At 35.3% G+C, this 26,041-nt stretch overlaps 2 protein-coding genes across 2 annotated transcripts; one reads left to right on the top strand and one right to left on the bottom strand.

Moving 5' to 3' along the window:
* The first annotated feature begins 11,914 nt into the window (after positions 1-11,914).
* On the top strand, positions 11,915-16,622 carry LOC127107580 (ubiquitin-like modifier-activating enzyme atg7). Its single transcript, XM_051044871.1, has 14 exons — positions 11,915-12,163; positions 13,255-13,472; positions 13,585-13,776; positions 13,877-13,931; positions 14,041-14,135; positions 14,270-14,459; positions 14,557-14,656; positions 14,751-14,895; positions 14,975-15,133; positions 15,224-15,412; positions 15,571-15,762; positions 15,845-15,960; positions 16,064-16,220; positions 16,313-16,622. Exons 1-14 carry the CDS (start codon positions 12,025-12,027, stop codon positions 16,478-16,480), a joined length of 2,115 nt encoding a protein of 704 aa, XP_050900828.1. The 5' UTR covers positions 11,915-12,024; the 3' UTR covers positions 16,481-16,622.
* Positions 16,623-16,718: 96 nt separating this feature from the next.
* LOC127107581 (serine carboxypeptidase-like 40) lies at positions 16,719-19,872 on the bottom strand. The gene is made up of 6 exons (XM_051044873.1): positions 19,268-19,872; positions 18,706-18,813; positions 18,302-18,576; positions 17,463-17,720; positions 17,183-17,391; positions 16,719-17,098 (listed from the first exon to the last, which is right to left on the bottom strand). The coding sequence occupies exons 1-6, from the start codon at positions 19,650-19,652 to the stop codon at positions 16,834-16,836; spliced, it is 1,500 nt and encodes a 499-aa protein (XP_050900830.1). The 5' UTR covers positions 19,653-19,872; the 3' UTR covers positions 16,719-16,833.
* Between the last annotated feature and the right edge of the window lie 6,169 nt (positions 19,873-26,041).

Genomic DNA, 26,041 nt, shown 5'->3' with positions numbered 1-26,041 from the left:
ATACTTAGAGTATTGTATGAGTTATAATTTTCTGAGCGTTTGACTTTTTACGGAATCGAAATCGGAGGTCTGAAAGTCCTCCAACGATGAAAAACGCAGAAAATTCTGCATTCTGTTTTGTGTTAACGCAGGAATAGCATTCTGTTTTTGCGTTAACCGGTTAACAGAAAACGTTAACCGGTTAACACTGTTGAAAATCTGTTAGAAAGTGTATTTTGTTCTGCGTTAACCGGTTAACCAAATGCGTTAACCGGTTAACACGGTTGAAATCTGCCAGGAAGTGCATTCTGTTTCGCGTTAACCGGTTACCCAAATGCGTTAACCGGTTAACACTGTTTGAAAAGTGAAAAATTGAGATTTTAAATGCTGTATTCGTTTTGGAATGAAATCTATGTGTGCGTATTTGATAATTAGTTTATATATGTGAATAGTGGATTGTGATGAATGTGTACATGTACTATTGGTGGATATTTCATAGAGTTGAGTTATGGTTATATGTGGAATGATTAAGAAGGTAGATATGATCTTAATTGCATATTATATGAATGATGTATTTGTTATGAATGTGTATGTGTACCATTGGTGGATAATTCATAGAGTTGAATTATGGTGATATGTGGAATGTTAAGACGGTAGAGATGATCTTAATTGCATATGTATTGGTATTTGTACATTCATTCATGGCATGGTCGGCTTCATAGTGGAAGCGGTGAAACTGTGGGTTCACATAGACGTTGATCCTTGAATGGAAATAGACGTAGCATACGTTGATCCTTAATTGGAAATAGGCGTAGTAGACAGACGTTGATCCTTGAATGGAAATAGACGTAGCATACGTTGATCCTTAATTGGAAATAGGCGTAGTAGATAGACGTTGATCCTTAATTGGAAATAGGCGTAGCATACATTGATCCTTCATTGGAAATAGGCGTAGTAGTGGCTTTGATCTTGTCCGGATCGGAAGCGTGGCTTGGATTCTAGATATTGAATCGGAAAGCGGTGAAACGTTGGGTTCACATTGAGGTACCGCATGCATAGAGTCACATGTCTTGCATTGAGTCACATTAGAGTTATGTGATCATCGAGTGTATGCATTGTTGTGATTGTGATGTGTGTATGAGATATGGTAATTGAGTTTGGTGATGTTTGGATACATAATTTGGCAAAATATGTGATTATGTGATAATTGTAGTTATGTGTATATTTAGGAATATAGTATTGGATTTGAATATTATACTCCTTGAGTTTTGATGGATGTTGAAACATGTGAAATAAATGTTAGTTAATACTATTTACATGGTTATACGAAGTGTGATGAATTCCTTTAATTGTTGATTTAATCATTGTGCCTTATTATACTTCTTCATAATGATTTGAATTCTCACCCTTTCTGTTTGAATGTTACCTTTACGTGGGTATCATGCAGATACTCCAGAGTAGTATTGCTGAAGTAAGTGGACGGTAGCTCACTCGAGATTTAGCTGGAGAGTTTCCGTGTTTTAGTTTAGAGACTAAGTAGTGAGTCAATGCTCTGGTCATGTAACACTGGGTAGATTAGTAGTATTGAACTCATATCTTATTTGGATATGCATTATGTTATTACTTATTTTATTTTATCTCGAGGAGATTATTGAGAGATGATCATGGTATGGGACATGGATCATTTTATGAAATGCATGAGTATTCGTTATTTTCCGCTGCGATCGCATATTCGTGAATATTCATGAGAATTGAAATGTGTTATTTTAAATGACCAGGTGTATTGTATATTGATGATGAATGATGTTGGTTTTTGAAAGCTTTTAGTTTTTGAAAACGTCGATGTGACTCCCTTTTGTTTATATGCGTACTTATTTACTCTGATTATATGTTAAGTATTTTGGGGTAGAAAAAGGGGTGTTACATAAGTTTCCTAATGTTTTTCCTGAGGATATTTGTAACTTACCATCAGAGCGAGGAGTTAAGTTTACCATAGACTTAATACCTGTTAATAGACATGTGTGGATGGCAACACATAGGTGTATGCTTTAGAGTTAAGTGAGATGAAGAATTAGCTAGAAGAGCTGCTAGAGAAGAAACTTGTCAGATCTAATGTGTCATTGTGGGGAGCACCATTGTTGTTGGTTAAGAAGAAAGATAGTAGCATGAGGTTATGTGTTAATTGTAATATCCCATATTCCCTTAAATGCTCAATTAGTTGTCAGTTGAGACCAATTGAATTCCTATGTACTATATCTTTTGTTAGTTGTAACAATTGGAGCTCCTATGTGCTCTAAATGTTGTCAATTGGGACCAATAGAGTAACCGGTGAACTCTGAAGAGATTAATTATTAATAAAGAGACAGACCAATATTAATGAGTACAAGAGAGGACATTTTTGGTAACATTAATAATTGGTCAATTGGTGCTGGAAGATAAAATATCAATTGAGATATTTTATGATACTTCTTGATATTATATATTACTTATATATTATATAGTATTTTGTGTGGTGGAAAAGAAAAGAAGAAAATGATAAGAAGAAGTAGGTAGGAGAGAGTGAGAGATATCAGAAAGAGGAAAAGAGAAAGAGAAAGAAAGAGGAAAAGAGAAAGAGAAAGAAAGAGGAAAAGAGAAAGAGAAAGAGAAAGAGGAAGAAGAGGAGAAGAAGAAAACTCGTGGAAGAAGAAGAAGAAGGAAGCCATGGAAGCACCATCATCTCATCTATATCATCACCAACTTCATCTTCTTCTTCTACTAGGTGAGTTCTAGTTAGAAACTCTAGGTTTCTAGAAAAGTTAGGGTTGTAGAATCATAAACAATCATGAGTAATCCATGTTATGTGTTGATGTTTCTCTTGTTGTTATTGTTTTCATGAACATGTGCTTGATGTGCTCTTCATGATTGTTGTGATTACATGAGTTGTGTTTATGATGTTGAAAACCCTATTATACATGTACATATGAACTTGTTGTATTCATACTCCTCATCAGGCTATGTGTTGATATCATGTTGTTGTTGTTGAAATTGTGATGCTTGGGTGTTTAATTTTGATGTGTTTTGTTGTTGAAGAATCCTGTCATATGAAATTGGTAGGTAAAAATGGTAGATGGAAAGGAAAAATAAAAGAAGAAGAGTTATTTAGGGAAAGAAGTTGCTGAGAATTAATGAAGATTGGAATTTTTCCTTTTTCCATAGTGGTAACCGGTTAACCAGAAACAAAACTCACTTCTGGGCAGTTTTTGTGAGTGGTAACCAGTTAACGTTTTTAGGGTAACCGGTTAACATGAAAACATAACTCATTTGAAAACAGAACTCATTTCTGGGCAGTTTTCGTGAGTGGTAACCGGTTAGCGTTTTTAGGACCTCCTTGAAACTGTACAAGCCTTACCACTAGGCTAGAGAGGTTGTTGTTGAATACTTATGCAATGAATAAATATTAATCTAAATCTTGATTAAGATAGATTAATGAATTAATAGAGTGGTACATCTCCGTTTTGGATACGGACGGATGCGTTAGAAAGATAACGTAAAGAACTATTATTATTGTTCCATGTTATAAAATATTATGTGATTTATAAATGCCATGAATTTTATCATGATGAAAATTAAATATTGTTGTTATGTGAAAGGTGAAATAACATGATTAAAAACCTTACCAAAGATAAGTGAGGAAACCTAGGAGAATAACTTGATTAATAACTTAGAAATATGATCTAGGTTATGGAACATGTGAGATATATGTATGAGAATACTGTATTCATTCGTACGACGCTTATGTGGAGGTCGTGGACGAATTGTTGCCATGATTGAGAATGAGACGCATTGTATGGAACATGCCATGTTATTATTTGTGTAATGTGGTGAATGAAGTCACCTGTGATTGATGAATTTTGTTATGGTTCATGGAACCAATGATTTGTGGAACCGAATTTTGTTATGGTTCGTGGAACCAATGATTATGGAACCGATAATGTATTCAGAATGTGTGTTTTTCTGTGGTGGTACACATCTCTATTGGTATGCTTAGATGAGTAAACATTGGGATGTGGGACCAATGATTCGAGCCTCAATTGGGTTTGAGCCCCAACCATGGTGGACATGGGGGAAAGGTGGACACCAAAGTGGGATAAGGCCCATACGGTGAAAGAGACTCAAAGTGGGTAAAGTCCCATACGAGTGATGGTTCTTAAAAGTGGGTTTGAGTCCCATAGGGGAACCGGATATCCACCGCGAAAGTCGAATCATACGAGCATGCATGAACCGGGCTTGGCTTAGACGTAAGTCTGTTCGGGAATTGATGCGTCGTGATCTGAATAATGATCGTGGTTGAGTTATGAGAACTCAGATGCATGTTGCCATACAATTGCAAGATAGTTTCCCCATCGCTCAAGTCTTCGTTCCCTTGTTGACTTGAGTTGGATATGAGTTGGATATTGACTAGAAAACCCTGTAGAGCCGAGTGGACCCATATGATAGGAGAACTCACTGAGATTATTATCTCATCCCATTATTGTTGTTATTTTTCAGGTATTCTTTACAGGTTGAATATAAGAGCAATTGTTATGGATGTTTCAAGGGTTGCTGTTCATTATGATCTTCCGTTGTGGAGATGTGTGCAATGGAGATATTGTACATAGTTCTTAGATTTTTATTGTTTAAGCATTATTGTATAACATGTTCCATTGATGTTTTTAGTTTGGACATGTATATATATTGATGCCATTAGGCACTTATGTTGGATCAGTACCAATTATTAACACTTGTATGATATTATTCTAGATATATATTATACGGGTTGTTACATTAATTATCAACACCCGAATAAGGTTACGATTAAGAATACGTATCCTCTTCCTAGGACCAATGACCTTATGGATCAGTTGTTTGATGCTTGTGTGCTTAATAAGATTGATTTGAGATCAGGTTATCATAAGATTCAAGTAAACTCATGAGATATTCCGAAGACTGTGTTTGGGACCCTATATGGTCATTAATAGTATTTAGTAACGTTGTTCGGCGTGTCTAATGCGCCACGTGTATTCATGGAGTATATGAATAAAATCTTTTACCCTTACTTGGATCAGTTTGTTGTGGTTTTCATAGATGATATCTTGGTGTATTCTAAGTCAGATGAAGAGCATGCAGGCCATCTACGAGTTATGTTGCAAACTTTACAAGAGAAGAAGTTGTATGCTAAGTTGTCCAAGTGTGATTTATGGTTACGAGAAATGAGTAGTTTCCTTGGTCATGTGATTTAGTGGTGATATAGCAGTTGATCTACCTAAGGTAGACACAATGTTACAATGGGAGACTCCTAAGTCCGTTACAGTGGTCAGAAGTTTTCTTGGATTGGATGGTTACTATAAATGTTTTATAGAAGGACTTTTGAAGTTGGCTCTGCCTTTCAGTCAATTGACTTGGAAAGGGTAAACTTATATGTGGGATGCTCAGCGTGAAGAAAGTTTCAAATAGTTGAAGAAGAGGTTGACTATGACACTAATTTTAGTTTTTCCAGACGCGAACGAATTTTTTTATGTGTATTTTGATGCTTCTAAGACGGGCTTAGGTGGTATGCTCATGTAGAATTGTCAAGTTGTAGCGTATGCTTCGAGACAACTAAAGATTCATGAGAGAAATTTTTCTACCCATGATTTGGAGTTGACAACAGTGGTATTTGTGCTTAAGGTTTGGAGGCACTATTTGTATGGTTCGAGGTTTGAGGTTTTTAGCAATCATAAGAGTTTGAAGTATTTATTTGATCAGAAGGAGCTGAATATCAGGCAGAGAAGGTGGTTAGAGTTTTTGAAGGACTACGACTTTGAGTTAAGTTACCGCTCTGGTAGAGTTAATGTGGCAGCAGATGCTTTGAGTACAAAGTCTTTGTATGTGTCGACATTGATGGTTAGAAAGATGGAATTGATTGAGCAGTTCAGAGATCTTAGCTTGGTTTGTGAGATGACGTTGCAAAGTGTGATGTTGGGTATGCTGAACTTGAGTAGCAGTGTTTTAGAAGAGATTAGAGAAGGTCAAAAATTGGATTTGGGATTGATTGATCAGTTGGTATTAATCAATCAAGGTAAATAAGTGGACTTTAGAGTGGATGAGAATGAATTTATGAGATTCTAAGAAAGAGGGTCACAAAAGTAGTTTGAGTATTTGTCCCAGTACTACAAAGATGTACCAAGATCTTGAGATGTTTTGGTAGTCAAGTATGAAGAAGGATGTTTATGAGTTTATATATTCTTGTTTTACTTGTCAGAAGTAGAAGATCAAGCATCAGAAACCGAATGGGTTGTACAATCTTTGAGTATTCTTGAGTGGAAATGAGATAACATCTCTACGTACGTTGTTGTGGGTTAGACAAAGACAACAAGGTGAAGTGATTCAATTTTGGTAGTGGTGGATAGAATGATTAAGTCAGCTCATTTTATTCCAATAAAGATTAATTACCCATTGCAGAAGCTGGCAGAGGGTTACATCAGTGAGATTGTGAAGTTGCATGGTATTCCTTCAAATATTATTTCAGATAGAGATCTGAGGTTTATGTCGAGGTTTTAGGAGAGTTTACAGGTAGCCTTAGGAACCAAGTGGAGCTTGAGTTCTGCCTACCATCCGCAGAAGGACGATTATACATAAAGGACTATCTAATCTTTGGAATATTTATTGAGAGCTTGTGTTTTGAAGCAAAAAGGTAATTGGGATAGCTACTTGCCATTGACCGAGTTCACATATAACAATAGTTACCATTCTAGTATTGGAATGAAACCTTTTAAGGCTTTGTATGGAAGGAGTTGTAGGACTTATTTGTATTGGTATGAATCAGGTAAATATGTTGTGCTTGGACCAGAGGTCATTCAACAGACTACTGAGAAGATCAAGATGATTCAGGAGAAGATGAAGGATTTGCAGAGTAGACATAGGAGCTATCATTATAAGTGAAGGAAGGAACTTGAGTTCCAAGAGGAAGATCATGTGTTCTTGAGAGTTAGTTCGTTTACTGGCGTGGGTCGTGCATTGAAGTCTATAAAGCTCACACCTCATTTTATTGGTTTATATCATATCCTCCAGAAAGTAGGAGAGGTGGCCTACAAAGTTAACTTACCACCACCTATTCGAATATTCATGATGTCTTTCATGTGTCACAACTCTGGAAGTATATTCCGGATTCGTCCCATGTGATCCAATTGGATGATGTGTAAGTGAGAGATAATTTGACTGTTGAGGCATCATCCTTGAAGATTGAGGACAACAAAGTAAAGCACTTAAGAGGTAAAGATATTGTTTCAGTGAACCTAGTGTGGAGAGGACCTGCTGGAGGGAGCGTGACGTGGGAGCTGGAAAGTCGAATGAGGGAATCTTATCTAGAGTTGTTTCCATTAGGTAGTTTTTAAGGGCGAAAATTCTATAAGCAGAGGAGAGTTGTAACACCCCGAATTTTCGTTTATTTATTTTAATTAAGTTAAAATGATTTTTTTTTAATTTATTTGAATGTTAGAATGCTTTGCTTGATTTATTTGGTAATGTTGGAAATTATTGGGGTTTATTGGAATTTTTATTATTAAATTATAAAAAGAAAATTGGAGAAATATGAGAATTGGGATGAAAATAGCATTTTAAAAGAATATGGAAAAATGGTGAAGTTGAGTAGATAGAGTAAAACCTAGCTAGATGAGAGGATTTCCATTGTTGTAGATTCAATTTCTTGCTGGAAAATTGAGGTAGGGGGAATTACTCATTTAATGGTGTTAATTGCATGAAGGGTAGAGAAGGTTCCGCACCCCCCTTTTTGTTTTCTCTTAGGTTTTCCCCGTTTTTGATATTTTATGTGTGTGAAAAAGATTGTGAAAACTCTATTTCAATTGTTGTGATAAATAGAATTCCATGCCATGATTTACTGGTGAAATCGTGTACAATAACATGTGAAATCTGAATCATTGATGTTCATATTAAGAAGTGTTTATATGATACATATGATGTTTATTTTGTGATAAGTTGATGAAATCATGATTAATATGTGGATGGTTGTTGTAATAACCATTGTATAATTATGGATGATAATTTTCTGTGCGAGTTGGGTGCTTGGGATCAAAATCAGAGCTTTGGAAGATCTCCAATGGAAGAAAACACAGTTCTGAGTTTTTCATAGTGGTGACGGTTGTCATCACCGTGACGAGCAGACTATCACCATGCTGAGAGAGCAGATGACCGTTAGGATGGTTACAGGCCAACCGTCATGGCCTCTAGAGCAGACGACCTTGCAAGGCGTCGCCTGGGTGACAAGTATGTGAGGAGGGGGATGAAAGACACATCATGATGACCGTTATGACGGATGGGTTGACCGTCATGATTTGGGTTGACCATTTTTGGGTTGCCGACTCGATTTTTTGAGATGTATCTGATTCCAACGACTATTGGTTGTTGTTTTGTTGTGTTTGACGAGTTGGTGAATAAAATTGATATGCGTTATGAGTTGTCTTAATACTTTGTGGATGTATACGCATGTGTTGTTGAATGCTTGAATGATTTGGTATTGGTGAACTAAAATTGCATATCATACTTGTTATATTTAGATGGTGGCCTTATTGGCGATGTAAGTGGTTTGAAGGGGAACTGGTGATGTTATTATATCTTCATGTGTTGTTGTATTTCATACATCATGGTGTACGGACTTTGGTTCAATGTTGTGTCGCTGGTTCAGAATGGGGGACTAATGGCGAGTCTTGATTCATAATGGGGGTCAGTGACGAGTCATAATTCTGAATGGGGATCAATGACATTCATGGTTAAGAAGGGGGGACCATCAGTGAGTGGACTATATTAGTAGCATACCTCTGATGTCCAAATTGGTACCACATCTATAAAGAGTCGAGGAGTTGTTGCATTGCATACATACCTGCTTTACGACCAAGTTATTATTATTATTAGTGCATTGTTGTGAATGATATGCATGAATTGGTGATTGTTTGATTTTTCTCGATTGAGATATGAGTAAATGGTTGATTGCTGTGAATAATTGATACTTTGATAACTGTTATGAGTGATACTACCCTTTCTATCTTTTACACAACTAACATATTTTAAGCGTATTCTCACACCTGTTTGCTTTTTACTGTAGTGCTATGTACTCTCTTGGAATACAAATAATCAGGTAGGGGAGTAGCTTTTGTTTGAGATGGAAGATAACGTTGAGGTTTCTTCATTTATTTATTGTTTTTCGAGTTATTTAGTTTTTCATTAAAGCTCTGATATGTAACACTAGGGACAAGTTTCTTTGTTATATGTTATATTTCTTGAGATGTTTGAGTTATTTTATTAAGTACTTACGTTGAGACAAAATAAATATTTTCTTTGAAGGTTTTCGATGTTCCGCTGCTATTTGATATATGTCCTAATTGAAGAAAGATGTATGTTGTGAATGTGTAACACAAATATTGTGTAAAATCATATGTTTTATTTTCTTAAATAAAAGGTGTCGGGTTATGATGTTACACCGTACATCACATACCAGGTTAGACAAATGAAATTTCAACCTCCTAAACCCTACCACATGTTGTTTGCATGTATGGTCTCACTTTCATTCTCAAACTACATCTCTATGACTTCATTAACTCGGGCGTTAGAATGCTAACCATGATGAAGGTTCTCCCTGTTCTGTAGTGCCTAAAGCTCTCACTGTCGCGCCAAAAGAGCTCATCCTTCGAACATCACATTTTTTTCGTTCCACCATAGAACATATTCCAATAGCATAACCAAGTAATTTTTTCGGCTTGTTCGATGATTTTAATATGTGTATACGAATTACAAGCTCGGTTTAACATTGATGAGTATAGTATGAAAGTCCATATGAAAGAGTAGTACACTAAAGAGAAGTTATTTTACTCAGGTATGATTGTTTTTAATATTCCTTTAAGCATTCACCATCTTTTTTTGAGTATATAGACTCTTTACAAGTTATACACTAAAGAGAAGTAACTTTACTAATGTATGATTGTTTTTAATGTTCCTTTACATATTCACCATCTTTCTTTGAGCATATAGACTATTTACATCTAGATACACTGATTTCATAATCAAAGTTATCATGAAAAATTAAAAAAAAAAGTGCATGTAATACGAATTAGTCACCCATTCTTCCTCCAATGCAACAAAACTTTCCATAACAAGATGAATTGCCTCTATTTATGCATTAATATTTTGAAAATATCATTTACGTTAAAGAATATGATCATTATGGATTTTGTGCTGTTTTCAGACTATTTGATTGGTCTATTGAATCTCACTTCATCATTGTCTTGTTACAAGATAAATAATAGTAATTGATATGGTTATCTCCAAGTGTTTAAATCTGAGAGACAATTCTATAAGGTGAAGAATACACTTTAGCTTTTGCAGGAATCAATCAAACTCTTACGGATACATAAATGATTCTACCATACATATAAGAGTTTTTATTGCACAAATATATAAAATATATAAAAGTGTAAAAAAGAGAGCAACTCATTTTCCTGGAATATGTGAATGATAATCATTTTATGGAGGAAAAGTTTTTTTTTAATTTTTAATTTCTATTTATTATTATCACCGTTTTTAATTTCTCTCTCTCTCTATATATATATATATATGATCTCCAATACCTTCTACAAGTCCACTGTAGAAAAAACATTGTCAATTGAGAAACACCAAACTTAGAGTTTAGATACCTTTCTATAATGGTTAGGTATAAGAAACTCATCCATGCTCCATGCTCAAGGTGATGTGATAGTTAGAGATAATATGAAAAATCGACATGATAAAAACGAAGATTTTGAGAAAGATGATGCGAGGGTTGAAAATATTGTGAAAGTTGAAAATAATAAGTCTTAAGGTTCTATTTTTAGTCAAAGATTAGTTGACATGTGTATGACTAAGGAGTTAATTACATTTTATAAATAAAATCATATTTTGATATATAATCTTGAGATTATCGAGGATGATACCATATTTAGTCAAATATTAGTTTAAATGAATACAATTGCGAAAATAATTATATTTTATATATCCAATGATATTTTGATATAGTTATTTATGTAATAATTGGTTTTAAAATAATATTCATATTATTTTTTTCTTTCTTATAATTTATCTCCGCTTAAGAACACATAATATTGATTTTTTTTATCATCTCAAATTTATTTTTTAAAAGTGAATAAATGAGATGCCGCGAACTCAAACTCGCAGGCTCACACTTAATATTCTTATATAATTACCAACTAAATTGTCTTAATTGGATCACAATCTTAATTTTTATATATTTATTTATGCTGTATTTTATTTTTTTTATTTTTAGTCACATTTTGCATTATAGAATCTAAAAGCCAAAGACACTCTGAATCCTAGATGTCAAACATCATATTTTTGAAAAATTGAAGAGCTTTTGAGAGGATGGTTAGAAACCAATTGAGAAGTTTACTATGTTGTACTCCACATCTCTACATTTTGAAAAATCCAATATGTGATGCATGAGTATATCAATTTTTTTTTTTTGAAAAAGATGATACATATTTGAAAGTTAAATAAAAACAATATAAAGTTAACACTGTCGTCTAACAGTTTTTTTTTTGATAAATCTAGTTTGATATTAATTTTTTAAAAAATGGATATGTGATGTGAAGTGCACTAGATATTTTGAAAAATTAAGTAGTTTATCTTTTTTAGTTATTTAAAAAATATAAAGTTAACAGTATCAGAAATTTTGACAAATCTTGTATGTAAAGTAGCTGCTTATTATATTTTTTGAAAAATCTGATATAGTAGTTCATTAAATTAATTTTTTTTTTATAAAATTAGAAAGTGTGCGGTGCACAAAGTAAAATTGTTAGAACTGAATTTTTAAGCCCATATGGCCCAATAAGCAGAAGTTCCCTTGACGACTAACACCAAAACAAACGTCATTGACTGAACAAAAACGATCGAAAGATCATTTTTTTACTGAAAATCCAAATCCGTTCGAACCTTATTGAATTTGAACGCAACATTAGATCCACCGCTGGAAAAGATACAGCCATGGTGGAACCCAATACGAAGAAACCTCTGCTTCAATTTGCGCCGATGCAGAGCTCCGTCGATGAAGGATTCTGGCATAGATTATCATCTTTGAAGCTCAACAAACTTGGCATTGATGATTCTCCAATACCCATCTTTGGTTTTTCCCTTTTCCCTTTTTTTCTTTTTCATTCTTTTAGTAAGTTTCAGTCACCAATTATGTAAAATATATACTTTTCATACTTATTCTTTAAATTCTTCTCAATCAGTTTAGGAAAGAATTTAAACCTTTTAGGACTAAGGTTATGTTTGGATTAACAATTTAATTAAGCGCTTATAACATATGTGATAATCATATAACTGCTTTTATATATACCCGATATTTCTTTAACAAAAGACAAAATAAATTCAAATTGTTTTCATATAAGCTATAACATGTTTTCCCGAGTTATCTTAGAGAGTTTATGGAAATAAACTAAAAACAACTTATACTTACGTATGTTATAAACTATTTTCATAAGCCCTCCCAAATAGTCTCACAAATGCTAATGCCAGTAGACAACCTCAAATAAGTCAATTGAAACATGTTTTAAGTGTTTTGTCCAATGAGTGTTTAAGTATAAGCTATTTCTTTATGTATTAAATTTTAGGCTTTGTCTGGATTGACGGAATAGGATGGAATGAAGTGCTATTCCATTGTTTGGATCATTTAAAATTGAATAGAGTGGATCGGAATGGAGTGATAGAGATTCCATTCCATTTCATCACTTACCAACATATTTCTTCCCCTTTGATTTGGGCGGAATGCAGAATTCGTCTTGTTTCGTCCTAAAGTTTCCAAACAATAGAATGGAATCTTCATTCCGCTCTGCTCCATTTCGCTTTATTTCACTCCAATCATTTCATTCCGCTTCATTCCACTCCACTCATTTCCATTCCGCTCTGTTCATTTTATAATATCCAAACATAGCTTAAGCTGTATTATGAGGACATCTTATAGGATATCATTAATTATTTTTATAGGATTAAATATGTTTTTAATCCTATTATTATCTCAAATTATATTTTTTATCCCTTTAAAAAATGAAAATTCTATAAGTACTAAATAAGTTCTGTTTTAATTATTTTTATAGGATTAATTATGTTTATAATCCCTTATGATGTGACTATTGTAAGGTATACCAAAATAAGCTTCAAAGCATCACCTTGATGACGTTTATCATTTTTCATAGTGCTGTGATTTGATTACAGGTTTCCACGCACCTTGCTCACACCCTCGAGTATCAAATTATCTAACTCTTTTAGCTGAGTCTTTACCTTCTGAATCAAGTGAAGCATCATTAATACCAGAACCATGCCATGGAAACAGGAACAGGTGTTCGGTTTCAGGGATACTTTACAACACTAATACCGTGGAGAGTTTCCATGCACTTGATAAACAAAATCTGTTAAAGGAAGAGGCCAGAAAGGTAAATGGTTTAGTTCTTGTAGACATTATTACAAGATGAGGTAGTTGAATACGATCACATTACGACTGAAAAAGTTAACCTCACATAAGTTTACGGTTTGTTGTTAAATTAGATATGGGATGACATTCAAACTGGAAGAGCTGTGGAGGACTGTTCACTACTTTCAAGATTTCTTCTTATTTCATTTGCAGACCTGAAAAAGTGGAGCTTTCATTACTGGTTTGCTTTCCCTGCTCTGATGATTGATCCTCCTGCAACTGTGGTTAATTTAAGTCCAGCTTCTCAGTGGTTGAGCAAGGAAGAGGTGCTCTTAGTTACATTATTTTAAGCACTCAGTTTTTGTTGGTATGATCATTTTTTTCATGGATGTTGACATGGCTTTCTTCTTAAATAAATGACGACAGGCAGAGTCCCTTTCTGCAGCCTGCAACGAGTGGCGTGGCTCGAAATCAACAGCAGGTATAAACCTCTTGATTTCCTCAAACATGTGGAAGTAATCTCATGTATCGCTTATGTTGCTTCCTCTTAATTTGGCATGTTTTGCCTAATAGTCGGGAATATGTGGCAGATGTCCCATTCTTTTTAGTAACTATAGATCCAAACTCATTTGCTACTGTTAGGCTTCTGAAGGAATGGGAAGCTTGTCAGAGCGATGCTCACAAGGTCCTTTTTTCAAACTCTTGTTATAATAGTTAATTGCAATTTGTGTGAAGTTGCTTTTTCATAATCAGACATAGAACTCACTGGACATGAAACTATAGATATCTTCGTGAAATTTTACTGGATTCTATTGACAGATTCTATTTGGGTTTTATGACCCGTGTCATCTCCCAAATAATCCTGGATGGCCCCTGCGCAACCTCTTAGCACTTATTTCTGCAAGGTGGAATCTCAAGTCTGTTCAGTTTTTCTGCTACAGAGAGAACCGGGGTTTTGCTGATATGAGCTTGTCCCTTGTTGGTGAAGCATTATTAACAGTTCCACAAGGTAGAGCTGCGTTAATTATGTGACAGTTATTTTGTTGATAGATATCTCTTTATTTTTATTTTGTTGGGTTTCTAATGTGAAAAGAGTAACTATATAGGGTGGAAAGATGCTGTGCCTAATGCAGTTGGATGGGAACTTAATAAGGGAAGAAAAGTACCTAGGTGTATTAGTCTTGCACAATCCATGGATCCAACCAGGTTCATTGTCTTCATTATTTTCTCCGGTGTAAGTTTTATTTAGTATGCAACTTATTTTTTCAGCATATCTAATTTTTTGAATGTGTTTTTATAGGTTGGCTGTATCTGCTGCAGATTTGAATTTAAAGCTTATGAGGTGGCGTGCTTTGCCATCTTTGGACTTGAGTGCTTTGTCTTCCCTCAAGTGTCTTCTCCTTGGAGCAGGCACACTTGGATGCCAGGTTGCGCGCATGCTTATGGTGAGTATTAGTATTGAGAAAACCCTGTTTTTGTTGTTTCAGTATTTCAATTCTTGATAACTTATATTTTTCGCTGCAGGCATGGGGTGTCCGAAAAATTACTCTAGTTGACAATGGCAGGGTGGCTATGTCTAATCCATTGAGGCAGTCTCTTTATACTTTGGATAACTGTCTTAATGGCGGAGAGTTTAAAGCTACAGCAGCAGTTGAAAGTCTCAAACGGATATTTCCTGCAGTGGTAGACCATCAATCCCTGAGATTTCACTTGAAGCTAAAGCCTATAATAAAATTTTCCACATAACTGAATGTTTTTCTTATTCTTTTTCAGGAAGCGGAAGGCATTGTTATGGCTATACCAATGCCTGGACACCCTGTAAATAGCCAGGAACAGGAGAATGTACTTGACGATTGCAGACGTTTGCGCGATTTGATTGATGCTCATGATGCAGTGTTTTTATTGACAGATACGAGGGAAAGTCGTTGGCTCCCAACACTTCTCTGTGCCAATGCTATCAAGGTTGGCCAGTTTATACTTTAAAATTTTATATATGTTGCCATTTAAATTTATATCACTGATTAACACATGATTCATATTTTAAACTAAAGCGTATATTACGACTGTTATTCCTTTCATAGTTTTGATTGCATCTTCTTGACTAACATGTATATTTATAGATTACCATGACTGCAGCACTGGGGTTTGAAAGTTTCTTGGTTATGCGTCACGGAGCGGGTCCTTTCAGTAGCGCCTGTGATTCGAGTGCTGAAACAGCTAGTTCTTCATCTGCCGATTTGTCTGTAAATGATGCAAATGGAAAACATAGACTGGGATGCTATTTCTGCAACGATGTTGTTGCACCAACTGATGTAATTTACATGCAGCATTGTGGTGTGATATTTGAAGAGATATAACATACCTCACTAACTAATTCATACTTACTTTCTGCAGTCAACGTCCAACCGCACTCTGGACCAGCAATGTACTGTGACCCGACCGGGGCTAGCTCCTATTGCTTCTGCCCTTGCTGTTGAACTTTTAGTAGGGATTTTGCATCACCCTCGAGGGTAATTCTTCCAAATTGATTTTATGTGGAACAATCTTGAAAAGATTCTCTGACCTGCTTTATGTATCCTGCATGAAATTCAGATACTGACTACACATTTTCAGGATATATGCAGAAGCCGATATTAACAACAGTGTCTCCGGAGGTGCTGAGAACCCTCTTGGCATTTTACCTCATCAGATTCGTGGTTCCCTTTCTCAGTTTTCTCAAATGAGCCTTATAGGTTACTCCTCCTCCAGCTGCACAGCCTGTTGTCATACAGTAAGTTTCCAGGGTCACAACAAAGATACTTAAATTTGTTAAACCTATGATTATCATTTTCCTAATCCCCTTTATAAAACTGCAACATTCAGGTTATATCAGAATATCGAAACCGTGGAATGGAGTTCATACTTGAAGCAATTAATCATCCTACCTACTTAGAAGATGTAACTGGACTAACAGAGTTAATGAAATCAGCCACCAAATTCTCATTGGAGATAGATAGTGAAGATGACGAAGAAGATTGTTTTGAAATTTGAAAAAATTAATCAGTTGTACATAAACTAATTTTTGGGCAATTATAAATTTTTGCCTATGTCAACAGTTTCTTTTTTAGTATACCTTATCAAATGTACAAAACTGAATTTACATTCTTTAATTTATTTCAATAATTTGAAACAAGTTGAATAAGTAATCAGTCAAGGGTCTGCTTAACTGATTTTTAAAAGTAAACCAGGCATAATTAACATGTTTTAAACATTAAAAAGTCCATGTGAATAATGCAAATTTGATATTTCATTAAGAATTATGATTATTTATACAAGTCTGATCAATGAAAGATCATAATTAGGATCTAAGAAATCCAATTACAATTGAATTTGCTTTGATTAGACTATGCTTTTATTTTTGGAGAAGGAAGAGGAGTGCCATCCAAGAAATGTTTAATCAAAGTAAGAGCTCTTGCTGGTTGATAACTTGGCACTTGATGTCCTGCTTCTCTCACTGTAACAAATGTTAGGTCTCCCTTGTATACTTCAGTATAGCCACCAACTTCTCCATAGGCGAACCAAGGGTGCCAAACAGTTTTAACAGGAAGGTTCATCTTCTTAATCGAATACTTAGTCGAAGTAACAGGAACCCTTCCATCCGTGTCACCGCTGTATAGACAAAAAGTAACCAATATTAATTTGACAATGTCGATTTTTGTATCCGACAAAAAAAAGTGAGAATGAATATTTAACCTGAAAATCCAAACTCTAAGGCCATTATTGAGGAATTCATGTAAAAGAGGAAGAACTGTTGGAGAGCTATCAACCCATTTTCTAATGACACCACTGCATGGACTCCATTCATATTTGAGTTTTGTGACATTAGCATGAATAGCCTCTTGAACATCTTGTCTATTAAGATAAGCATACACATAATTCTCACTGCATGGATCAGTCACAATCTACAAAAAAAATACATTAAGCCATACTATTAATTCTATTTATAAGGATTAAAAACATAAATAATACTTACAGTGTTCTTTTTGGGCTTGGAAGTGAGATTCTCATTCTTGCATAGTGGAGCATAAATGTTATACAAATCAATGAATGCAATATCTTCATTAACTTCATCAGCAACTGAATTGCATTCAGCAGTGAGATTATCTGATGACGAGAAATCGCAAACTTTGTTGACATCATAAGCTGCTTTGTCTGAGATGATAGCATGAGTAGCAAGAAAATCATACATTCCTGTTGAGTCTGTAGTATCATGGATCACTGCATTCCCTATCTGCACAACATTACACAAAAATTCACATAATAAAACTTAAAATTATCTAAATAACACACTGAAAAGACATATTATCAACAAATGCTATCATTTTCATTATGATGATGATAATAATGCAATGCATAGTGACTTTTTTTTTATTCACTAGCCTAGAGACTGGAATTCACAGGTGAACAAATAGTATGTCGCAAGTTCGAACCTGCGTCCCTGTAGCTTGCAACTGATGCCTTAGAGGGACTGCACTGTATAGTGCCTTAGGTGGACCAAAAAAATAATGGAATAGTTATGGTCCACAAAGGACTAAAACCTTTCTAGAGTCCAAATAGATTTTCCATAACAAAATAGAATGTCCCTTATCTAAAACAAGGAAGAGCCCAAAGGGACCACTTATCATCATAACTACTCCTTTGTCCAATTTGTTTAAATTTTTTTTCTTCTTTTTATTGGATGATGAATCATTAATCCCATCTCTCGCTTTCTTTGTGCCACTTTTTTCTTTCTTATACCTCTCTCACACCCCATTCCAAAAGAAGTTAATAAGCCAATCATGAGCCATAATTAAGAAGGAGAAAGTAACATACCAAGATTCCTTTGAGGTTAATGATTGTTTTATTTGCCTTTTTATTATGATAGAGGATGGTATGTGCAAGTTGAGGAACATAATGTCCAGCATAGCTTTCTCCAGAAATATAAAAATCTCTATTTTTATATTCTGGAAATCTTTCCAACCAATTTACCAAAAATAAATAGTTATCTATAGCTGTTTTCTTGTCTCCATTGCTACTATATTCTGTTGATTTGTTTGAGTAAGAAAATCCTACTCCAACTGGAGACTCCAAGAACAAAACATTTGCAGCTTCAAAATCCAAATCCACTCATTAATTAGTTACATATTTAATTAAACTGTCTATTTTTGTTACTATATATATAATAATAAATAAATAAAAAGAGAGTTAATTATAATTCCATATTTAGAAATATTTACCATAATTCCATGAGTATCTATTTTGGTGAAGTGTTTTGCCATCACTGTTTACTCTAAAAGGTCCCAATTCTTGCATTGCTCCATAAGCTAGAGATGAACATCCAGGACCTAAATTCAAAGTTAAATAATAATCTAATTAATATAAACATATTTAATTGTAACTTTACTTTATTATTTTTATTTCTGTGAATACTTTTTAAATTTGAAAACTCAATAATGTGTTGACAAAGAAAGATGACAGTGAAGGAAAATGAGAAGTCTCTTTTAGATGTATTTAATTCAACAAGTTTTGTTGGCCATGTTCTTTAGGATTTTTTTAATGTAACATATTGATTCAGATGTAAATGATGTTTCACCTAAACTGTGATACAAAAAAGACAGAGAGACATTTTACATGTGCATGCCAGTGGTCATAGTCACACATAAAGTATTTCAAATTAAATAAAGAGTTTCCACCTTAATTTTATGATATACTTCAACAACCAACAATTTGCATTTAAATAAATACAATTTAAATTAAATCTAACAAATATAATAATATAATTTGTGATATTTTTTTTACCTCCATTGAGCCAAAGAAGAAGTGGAAGTGTTTCTTTAGATTGATGAGCTTCAACAAAGTAATAGTAAAACGCACTACCACTCAATTTATCCAATGTAACATACCCTCCAAATTGAGAGAATTTCACAAAGGGTTGACCAGGAAGCTTTTTGATTCTATCATTCTCTTTGACACCCTTTTGAGAATCAGCAATGGCATCAATGTCATACACAATCTCTTGTACTTCAAATTCACTCTTATCAATTTCTGAATTTTCTATGTATTTTGCTTTGTGAAGATTGTCAAGAGCTTCAACTTGTTTGTTTTTTCCATGGATTTCAACCACAAAGTGTGAGAGAATAATGAGAAAGGATAGAAGAAGAGAAGTTTTCATTGCTTTACTCATTGTGTTTTTCTGTGGAGATTCACAAGGGAAATGAAGGTATATATGAAGGTGAGAAGTTGAAAGTGTGATATATAAATCCAAAAGTAGCTAGCTGTTTTTATGTAACTATATCATATTTGTAGAAAAAAAGAAAATAATTGAAAAATGATTTTATTTTTTAATTTCTTTTTGAAGTTAGAAACCAAGAAGGGGTAAGATTGGTTTACTCCCCAAAATTGATATGATAAGGATATGGACCAATTTGAGCATTAAGAGAGTTTGTTCTTGGCCACCAATCATGTTAAGGCCATGTGAGTGGATTGTATTATTAAAGTACTATTCATGTATGTGTATTTTCCACAATTCCACTCTTTGTTATTTTGACTATCTTGTGAGTCTAAAAGTTTGTTACTTTTGAATTTGAGTGTTATAACAAGATTAAAAAGAACATTTGAAAGTCAGTTGTAAAATTTTAGATCAATGTTTAAAAATCAGACTGAAGTCGAAGACATAATTTCCAATTTAAGATTTAATTGATTTAATCGATTGAGTTGTTTAATAAATAAATCAATAAAATGAAGTTAAGTTTTATATTGAAAAATAAATAAATATAAAATTCCGGTGAACGAATACGAGTTGAATGATGATTGAAAAGTCAGAATTGAACGATGATGATTAATATTAAGTTAGACAATATGATTATGTTTGAAAATGACGACATAATAATTATTGATTGTGGTTGAAAGAATTCTAACACGGTGGTATAATTAAGAAATATATCTTAAAAAATAAGTAGATTTCATTAAAAATAGATTTCTTTTTAATGAAGGAGAAATATTAAAATTGGCTAATTTAAGTTTTTTTAAAGAGAAAAATTCAATTCTTTTGCTATAATATTAATTTTTCAACTTTTTTATATAAAAAATATTAAAATTAGTCAATGAAAAACATTTTTTTAACGGAGCGGTTTTCCAAAATTGGTTGTAGTCCTTTGATTTGAGAGATTTAATTTTATTTTTTTAATTTTATTTTGATTTTGACTCTCCTACAATTTTACAAAGCTAATCTAACCAAATTCACCACCGATTTCGGTTTAACCAATTGAACCGAACGATTTAGTCTAATTTTAAAACATTGATCAAAACCCACTCAAAAACATTTAAATATGGATCATTTCTTAACGCATAATCGCATCACGCGGATTTTCACAAATGCTCCCTATTTTCGGAGATGCATCTCCGGACGCATCCCAACACACAGTTAAGTAAGACCATTCAGAGTGACACCGTATTGTTTGGTTTATTTTATTTTAGAGATGCATCTCCGAAAATTTCTCGTAGTTACATTTTCGTAAGCCAAACACATCAGTACCAGATCCAAAAACAAGGAATTTTTCCAAATTGAAATTAAGATTCATAAAATAAAATTAGGATTACATAGACAAGTTCAACATAAAATGCAACATTACACTTCAATATCCAGGTGAACGCTTCCACATCTTCAGAATATCTTCGACCGGTCTTGAAATCATCGCTTCTAACTCAAGTGAAACTTTTGTTTCGATACGGAAAAACATTTCCCACATAGACCTTACATTCGCTTGCGTCTTGTGCTCAAATTTGTTGAGCTCAATCTTCTCTCTGTTGCCAATCGACGGTTAACGATACTCGAGCTTCATAATATTTCAATTGTCTCTGTAAGGTAGAAGATAATGGATTTCGTCTTTGATGTCTTCGAGGGAGGTGAATATCTGAATGTATGCTGACAAACAGACATATCTAACACAACCAGGTCCAGGAATCAACCACCCGGTACTACATCTCAAGAGAGAAAGCCAAGTTCACCGGGGAGTATCCAATCTGCTGGGGATCAGAGATACCAGGAAGCAAAGAACTCTACACGGGATGAATCATCAATCATTCCAGCTGGGGACGAGAGTTATCACAGACAAGGTCCACCATACCAACAACTCTACTGGGGAATCTATCCGAGGAGATAAAGGGTTTATCGGGATCAACTACCAAATACCGCTCTTGCCCAAAGAGATCTAAGCTGCTGAGAAAGAAAGATTGCTACTCTGCTGAAGGAAAGAGAGGTGAGTCTCAACAAGCAATCCACTTGGTAGGATAAACCACAAGGGGTTCCGGAGGGAGGAGATACAGTCATGCCAGGAATATGGACAAAAATCTTACCCTGTTAGGGATCGTACCACCCTTGGGAGAGCATTGAGGATCTCCTAAGTATCCTTTCGTCATTGTGAATGTTCACTTTGTTTAAAAACAAGTTATAAAAAATTTGATCGTTTAAAACAATGATATTTTCTTAATCAAAACATGCAAAACATTTGTTGAATAGAAACAGATAAGAGTGCCAATAATTGGATAAAAAGGCTCAAATTTATTTGATAGAATGGTAGTCTGCGAATGGCAAGACTCCATAGATCTTTACAAATTTGAAATTGGTGATATATATTGGAAAAGGGCTACATTGAACATAATGACCATTTCTCCACCAATTATGAATCCGATGTATTTGAAGTTTTGGTTGATAATGAGCAAGAATCTCTGACGGACGACAGTTGTAGAACAAGGTCTTGTCAGGATGCAGTTACTTGCCAAATCCCTAATTTTTGCCTAGATTGCCCCAGGATGAGGTACTCAATCTAGCGGGATACATATATCATTATTATATATTTTTTGTGTCTCTAACTTTTGCCTGGATCGCCCTTTCGGGTTTTCAATCCACCGAGACGCTCATTTTTGCCTAAGCCGCCCTTTCGGGTTTTCAACTTAGCAAGCTATTCAGTTTATTTTTATTTTTAGGTGAAGTATTTCTTGACTGCATCTGAATTCACAGGACGAGTGAAATCCTCCCCATCCATAGTTGTAAGTATCAAAGCACCGCCTGAAAAGGCTCTCTTAACAACATACGGACCCTCATAGTTTGGAGTCCACTTGCCCCTGGAATCGGGCGCGAAAGACAAGACTTTCTTGAGCACAAGGTCACCTTCTCGGAACACACGAGGCTTGACCTTCTTATCAAAAGCTTTCTTCATCCTTTGCTGATATAACTGACCGTGGCACATGGCAGTCAATCTCTTCTCTTCAATCAAATTCAGCTGGTCATAACGACTCTGAACCCATTCAGCATCAGTCAACTTGGCCTCCATCAAGACTCTCATTGATATGATCTCCACCTCTACTGGGAGTACAACCTTCGATCTTGACTTGGCGATCATATCATCAACATATACCTCGATCTCCTTGTGCATCATATCATGAAACAAGGTGGTCATAGCTCGTTGATACGTGGCTCCGGCGTTCTTCAAACAGAAGGGAATCACTCGATAACAGAATGTTCCCCAAGGTGTGATGAATGTTGTCTTCTCCATATCCTCGGGTGCCATTTTAATCTGATTATATCCGGAAAATCCATCCATAAACGAGAAGACCTTGAATTTAGCTGTATTATCTACCAACATATCAATATGTGGTAGAGGGAAATCATCTTTCGGACTAGCTTTATTCAAGTCTCTATAGTCCACACACATCCGAACTTTTCCATCTTTCTTAGGCACGTGCACAATATTGGCCACCCATTGAGGATATGTAGAAGTCACCAGAAACCCCGCATCAATTTGCTTATGAACTTCCTCTTTGATCTTCACTGCCATAGCAGGATGAGTTCTTCTGAGTTTCTGCTTCACAGGCACGCACTCGGGCTTTAAAGGTAGGAAACGTTGCACAATATCAGTATCTAGACCAGGCATGTCTTCATATGACCAGGAAAAGACGTCAACATATTCTCGTAGCAACTTAATCAACCCCTTCTTAACAGATTCTTCCAGAAGTGCCCCAATCTTTACCTCTCGCACATAATCTTCAGACCCCAAGTTGACTGTTTCCAGATTCTCAAGATGCGGCTGAATGATCTTCTCTTCATGCTCAAGTAGCCGGGTAATCTCATCAGGAATCTCTTCAACATCATCTTCTTCCGCCTCAAATACAGGGAATTCAAAATTGGGAGATGGTGTTGGATCATTATGTTCAATGGGTCTAGAAATCAACCTGCATAATGATTTTGGATATGAAAAGCTTTAGAATTCAAACAAGGCAAATCATTATGCATATGAAAGGATCGATTTTATTCTATTTTTTTTGTAGGGTTTTATGTGATCACCAATTTCATGCGAAAAGCGAAAAGGGAAAATAAATGGAAAAACTAACATTTAACATGAATTTATTGAATGAAAAAATCATTGTATTTATGCGCCAACAATGTCATCACTCCTCCTTTTGGCATGGGAGAAGGGTTTTTAAACAAAGTGATAATTACGTTGACTTATGAACAACTGTTGGAATATCCACAGCGACCCAATTGTTGCAGACCCCACCAGGGATGATGAAGTTGCCAGAATCCTTTGTATCTTCTTCTAAGACGGCATCAACCTCCTCATCTAGACCAGTGTGGAGGAAACCTCCACTCTTGAATAACCCTTGCTTGTTGAAAGTACCAGAAGAAAAACCTATGCCAGACCGGGACTCGTGCTCTAAGTGATCCATCAGTCTTGAAATGTTGGCTCTAGTGTAGTATCGGTGAGTCAGCTTGTCTTCAAAATAAATGAAGGACACAGAGTTAGACCACAGGGCAAGGGACCGTAAACAAAACCTGTTTATGCATATGATGCATGCAATGCTTGTGCATATGATTTGTTTTTTATTTCAAAGGAACATTAGAGTTTTATTTGCAAATTTTGGAAATATTAAGCATTTTAACACATATGGAAATATCTCATCAAATAATATTAGGGAAAAGAAGTGCAGCATCGTCAATCATATACAAGAGAGAAGGAAAGTAATCATCCTATGGATCCCTAGAAACAATCATCTAAAGCTCGGGACACAGGAAGATAAGATGCGCAAAGCCTCTTCACCTCCCTCTCGTAGGCTGCCTCCATATCTGCCTTCTCTTTGGCGAGTCGATCATACCTCCTCTTCCAGAACTTAGAAGACTGAGGAAGTAGAGAAGTCCATATATTATCAGGGTTATCAATAACCTGATGCTCAAGAAACTCAATCAACGCATCCTTCTCCTTAATCTGCTGAACCAATTCTTCACGTTCACGGATCCAGGCACGTGAACGGTCTTTGTCTCTCAATTCCTCTACTCCTTGATTAGGGAGGGTTGAAGGCCCATCCCTAATAATAGGTGTAGGTCTCGGATACTCGTAAGGCATGAGATACTCAGCCGCCCTCTTCCTAACCCAAACAGTGTAAGGTTCCAAAGCGATGCAATTCTTAGGACCCAACTCTTTCCTTCCTTTCCTATGAATCTTGCGCCAAGCGCGGACCATCCTAGCTTTCAAGCCTTGGGGATCTTTACCATCCTGAAAGAATGCACCCTCTAACAAAATGTTATTGGGTTTATTATCCTTTAGGGGGAACCCAAGCTGCCGACGTGCCAAAACAGGATTGTAGTTAATCCCACCACATGTACCAAGAAGAGGTACGTTGGAGAATTCGCCACAAGAGTCAATAATCTACACACCATCATACACACGGTTGTACCAAGAGATATCATCATTAGTGAGAGACATAAGTCTCGTGGACCACCGTAGACATTCCTTGTTCTCCTTGAAAGCGACCATCTGAGGTAAGTGAGAAATAAACCACTTATACAACAGAGGCAAACAACACACAATGGCGCCACCACCCTTTGCATTCCTCATATGCAAAGAGAAGTAGGTATCGCCTAACAGAGTCGGAACGGGATTAAGAGTAGAGAAAATCCTAATAGCGTTCACATCCACAAACTTGTCGATGTTGGGGAATAACACTAGCCCATAGATGAGAAGTACAAATATGGCCTCAAAGGCGTCCTCACTCATGGCCTTCCCATACATAGTAGCTTGAGCAATGAAGAACTCAGAAGGGAGACCTTGAATTCCCCCTTTGGTAGTCATATGAGCACCAACCAGAGATTCATCTATGTGTAACATGTCAACTATTTATTGAGAAGTAGGAACCTTTTCCAAGCCATTGAATGGCAACTGGTCTAGAATAGGTATACCCACAAGGTAGGCATACTCCTCAAGTGTAGGCAAAAGCTGAAAATCCGGAAACGTGAAGCAACGGTACAAAGGATCATAAAACTGCACCAATACCCTCATCAATCCTTCATCCACCTGAGTGGTCAGAAGAGGAAGAAGCTTCCCAAAACGAGCTTTGAAACCCAAGGGATCTAATACATAAGATGTCAAATTCCTTAACTCTTTCAAGTCTGGTTGTCTGAAACTGTACTTCTTTGTATTCCTTCTTTGTCTTTCCATGTCTGAAAATTTTGCAAATAGACCTCTTAAGTTCCTTGAAAATTTTCTCATTATTTTGATGATATGAATGCAAATGGGTGCA

Source organism: Lathyrus oleraceus, chromosome 7 (assembly GCF_024323335.1).
Source record: "Lathyrus oleraceus cultivar Zhongwan6 chromosome 7, CAAS_Psat_ZW6_1.0, whole genome shotgun sequence".
Taxonomy (NCBI): Eukaryota; Viridiplantae; Streptophyta; class Magnoliopsida; order Fabales; family Fabaceae; genus Lathyrus; species Lathyrus oleraceus.
The sequence above is the reverse complement of the archived record's forward strand: the minus strand, read 5'-3'. Positions and strand labels throughout refer to the sequence as shown.

Excerpts from the sequence above, each read along its gene's own strand:
- LOC127107581 (XM_051044873.1), bottom strand. The coding sequence starts at position 19,652 with ATGAGTAAAGCAATGAAAACTTCTCTTCTTCTATCCTTTCTCATTATT. Across the intron at positions 18,814-19,267 it reads TCTTCTTTGGCTCAATGGAG|GTCCTGGATGTTCATCTCTA; the intron begins GTAAAAAAAATA and ends CTTTGAATTTAG. Across the intron at positions 17,392-17,462 it reads CCAAGCCCAAAAAGAACACT|ATTGTGACTGATCCATGCAG; the intron begins GTAAGTATTATT and ends TTTTTTTTGTAG.
- LOC127107580 (XM_051044871.1), top strand. The coding sequence starts at position 12,025 with ATGGTGGAACCCAATACGAAGAAACCTCTGCTTCAATTTGCGCCGATG. Across the intron at positions 14,136-14,269 it reads GTCAGAGCGATGCTCACAAG|ATTCTATTTGGGTTTTATGA; the intron begins GTCCTTTTTTCA and ends TTCTATTGACAG. Across the intron at positions 14,657-14,750 it reads CAATCCATGGATCCAACCAG|GTTGGCTGTATCTGCTGCAG; the intron begins GTTCATTGTCTT and ends GTGTTTTTATAG.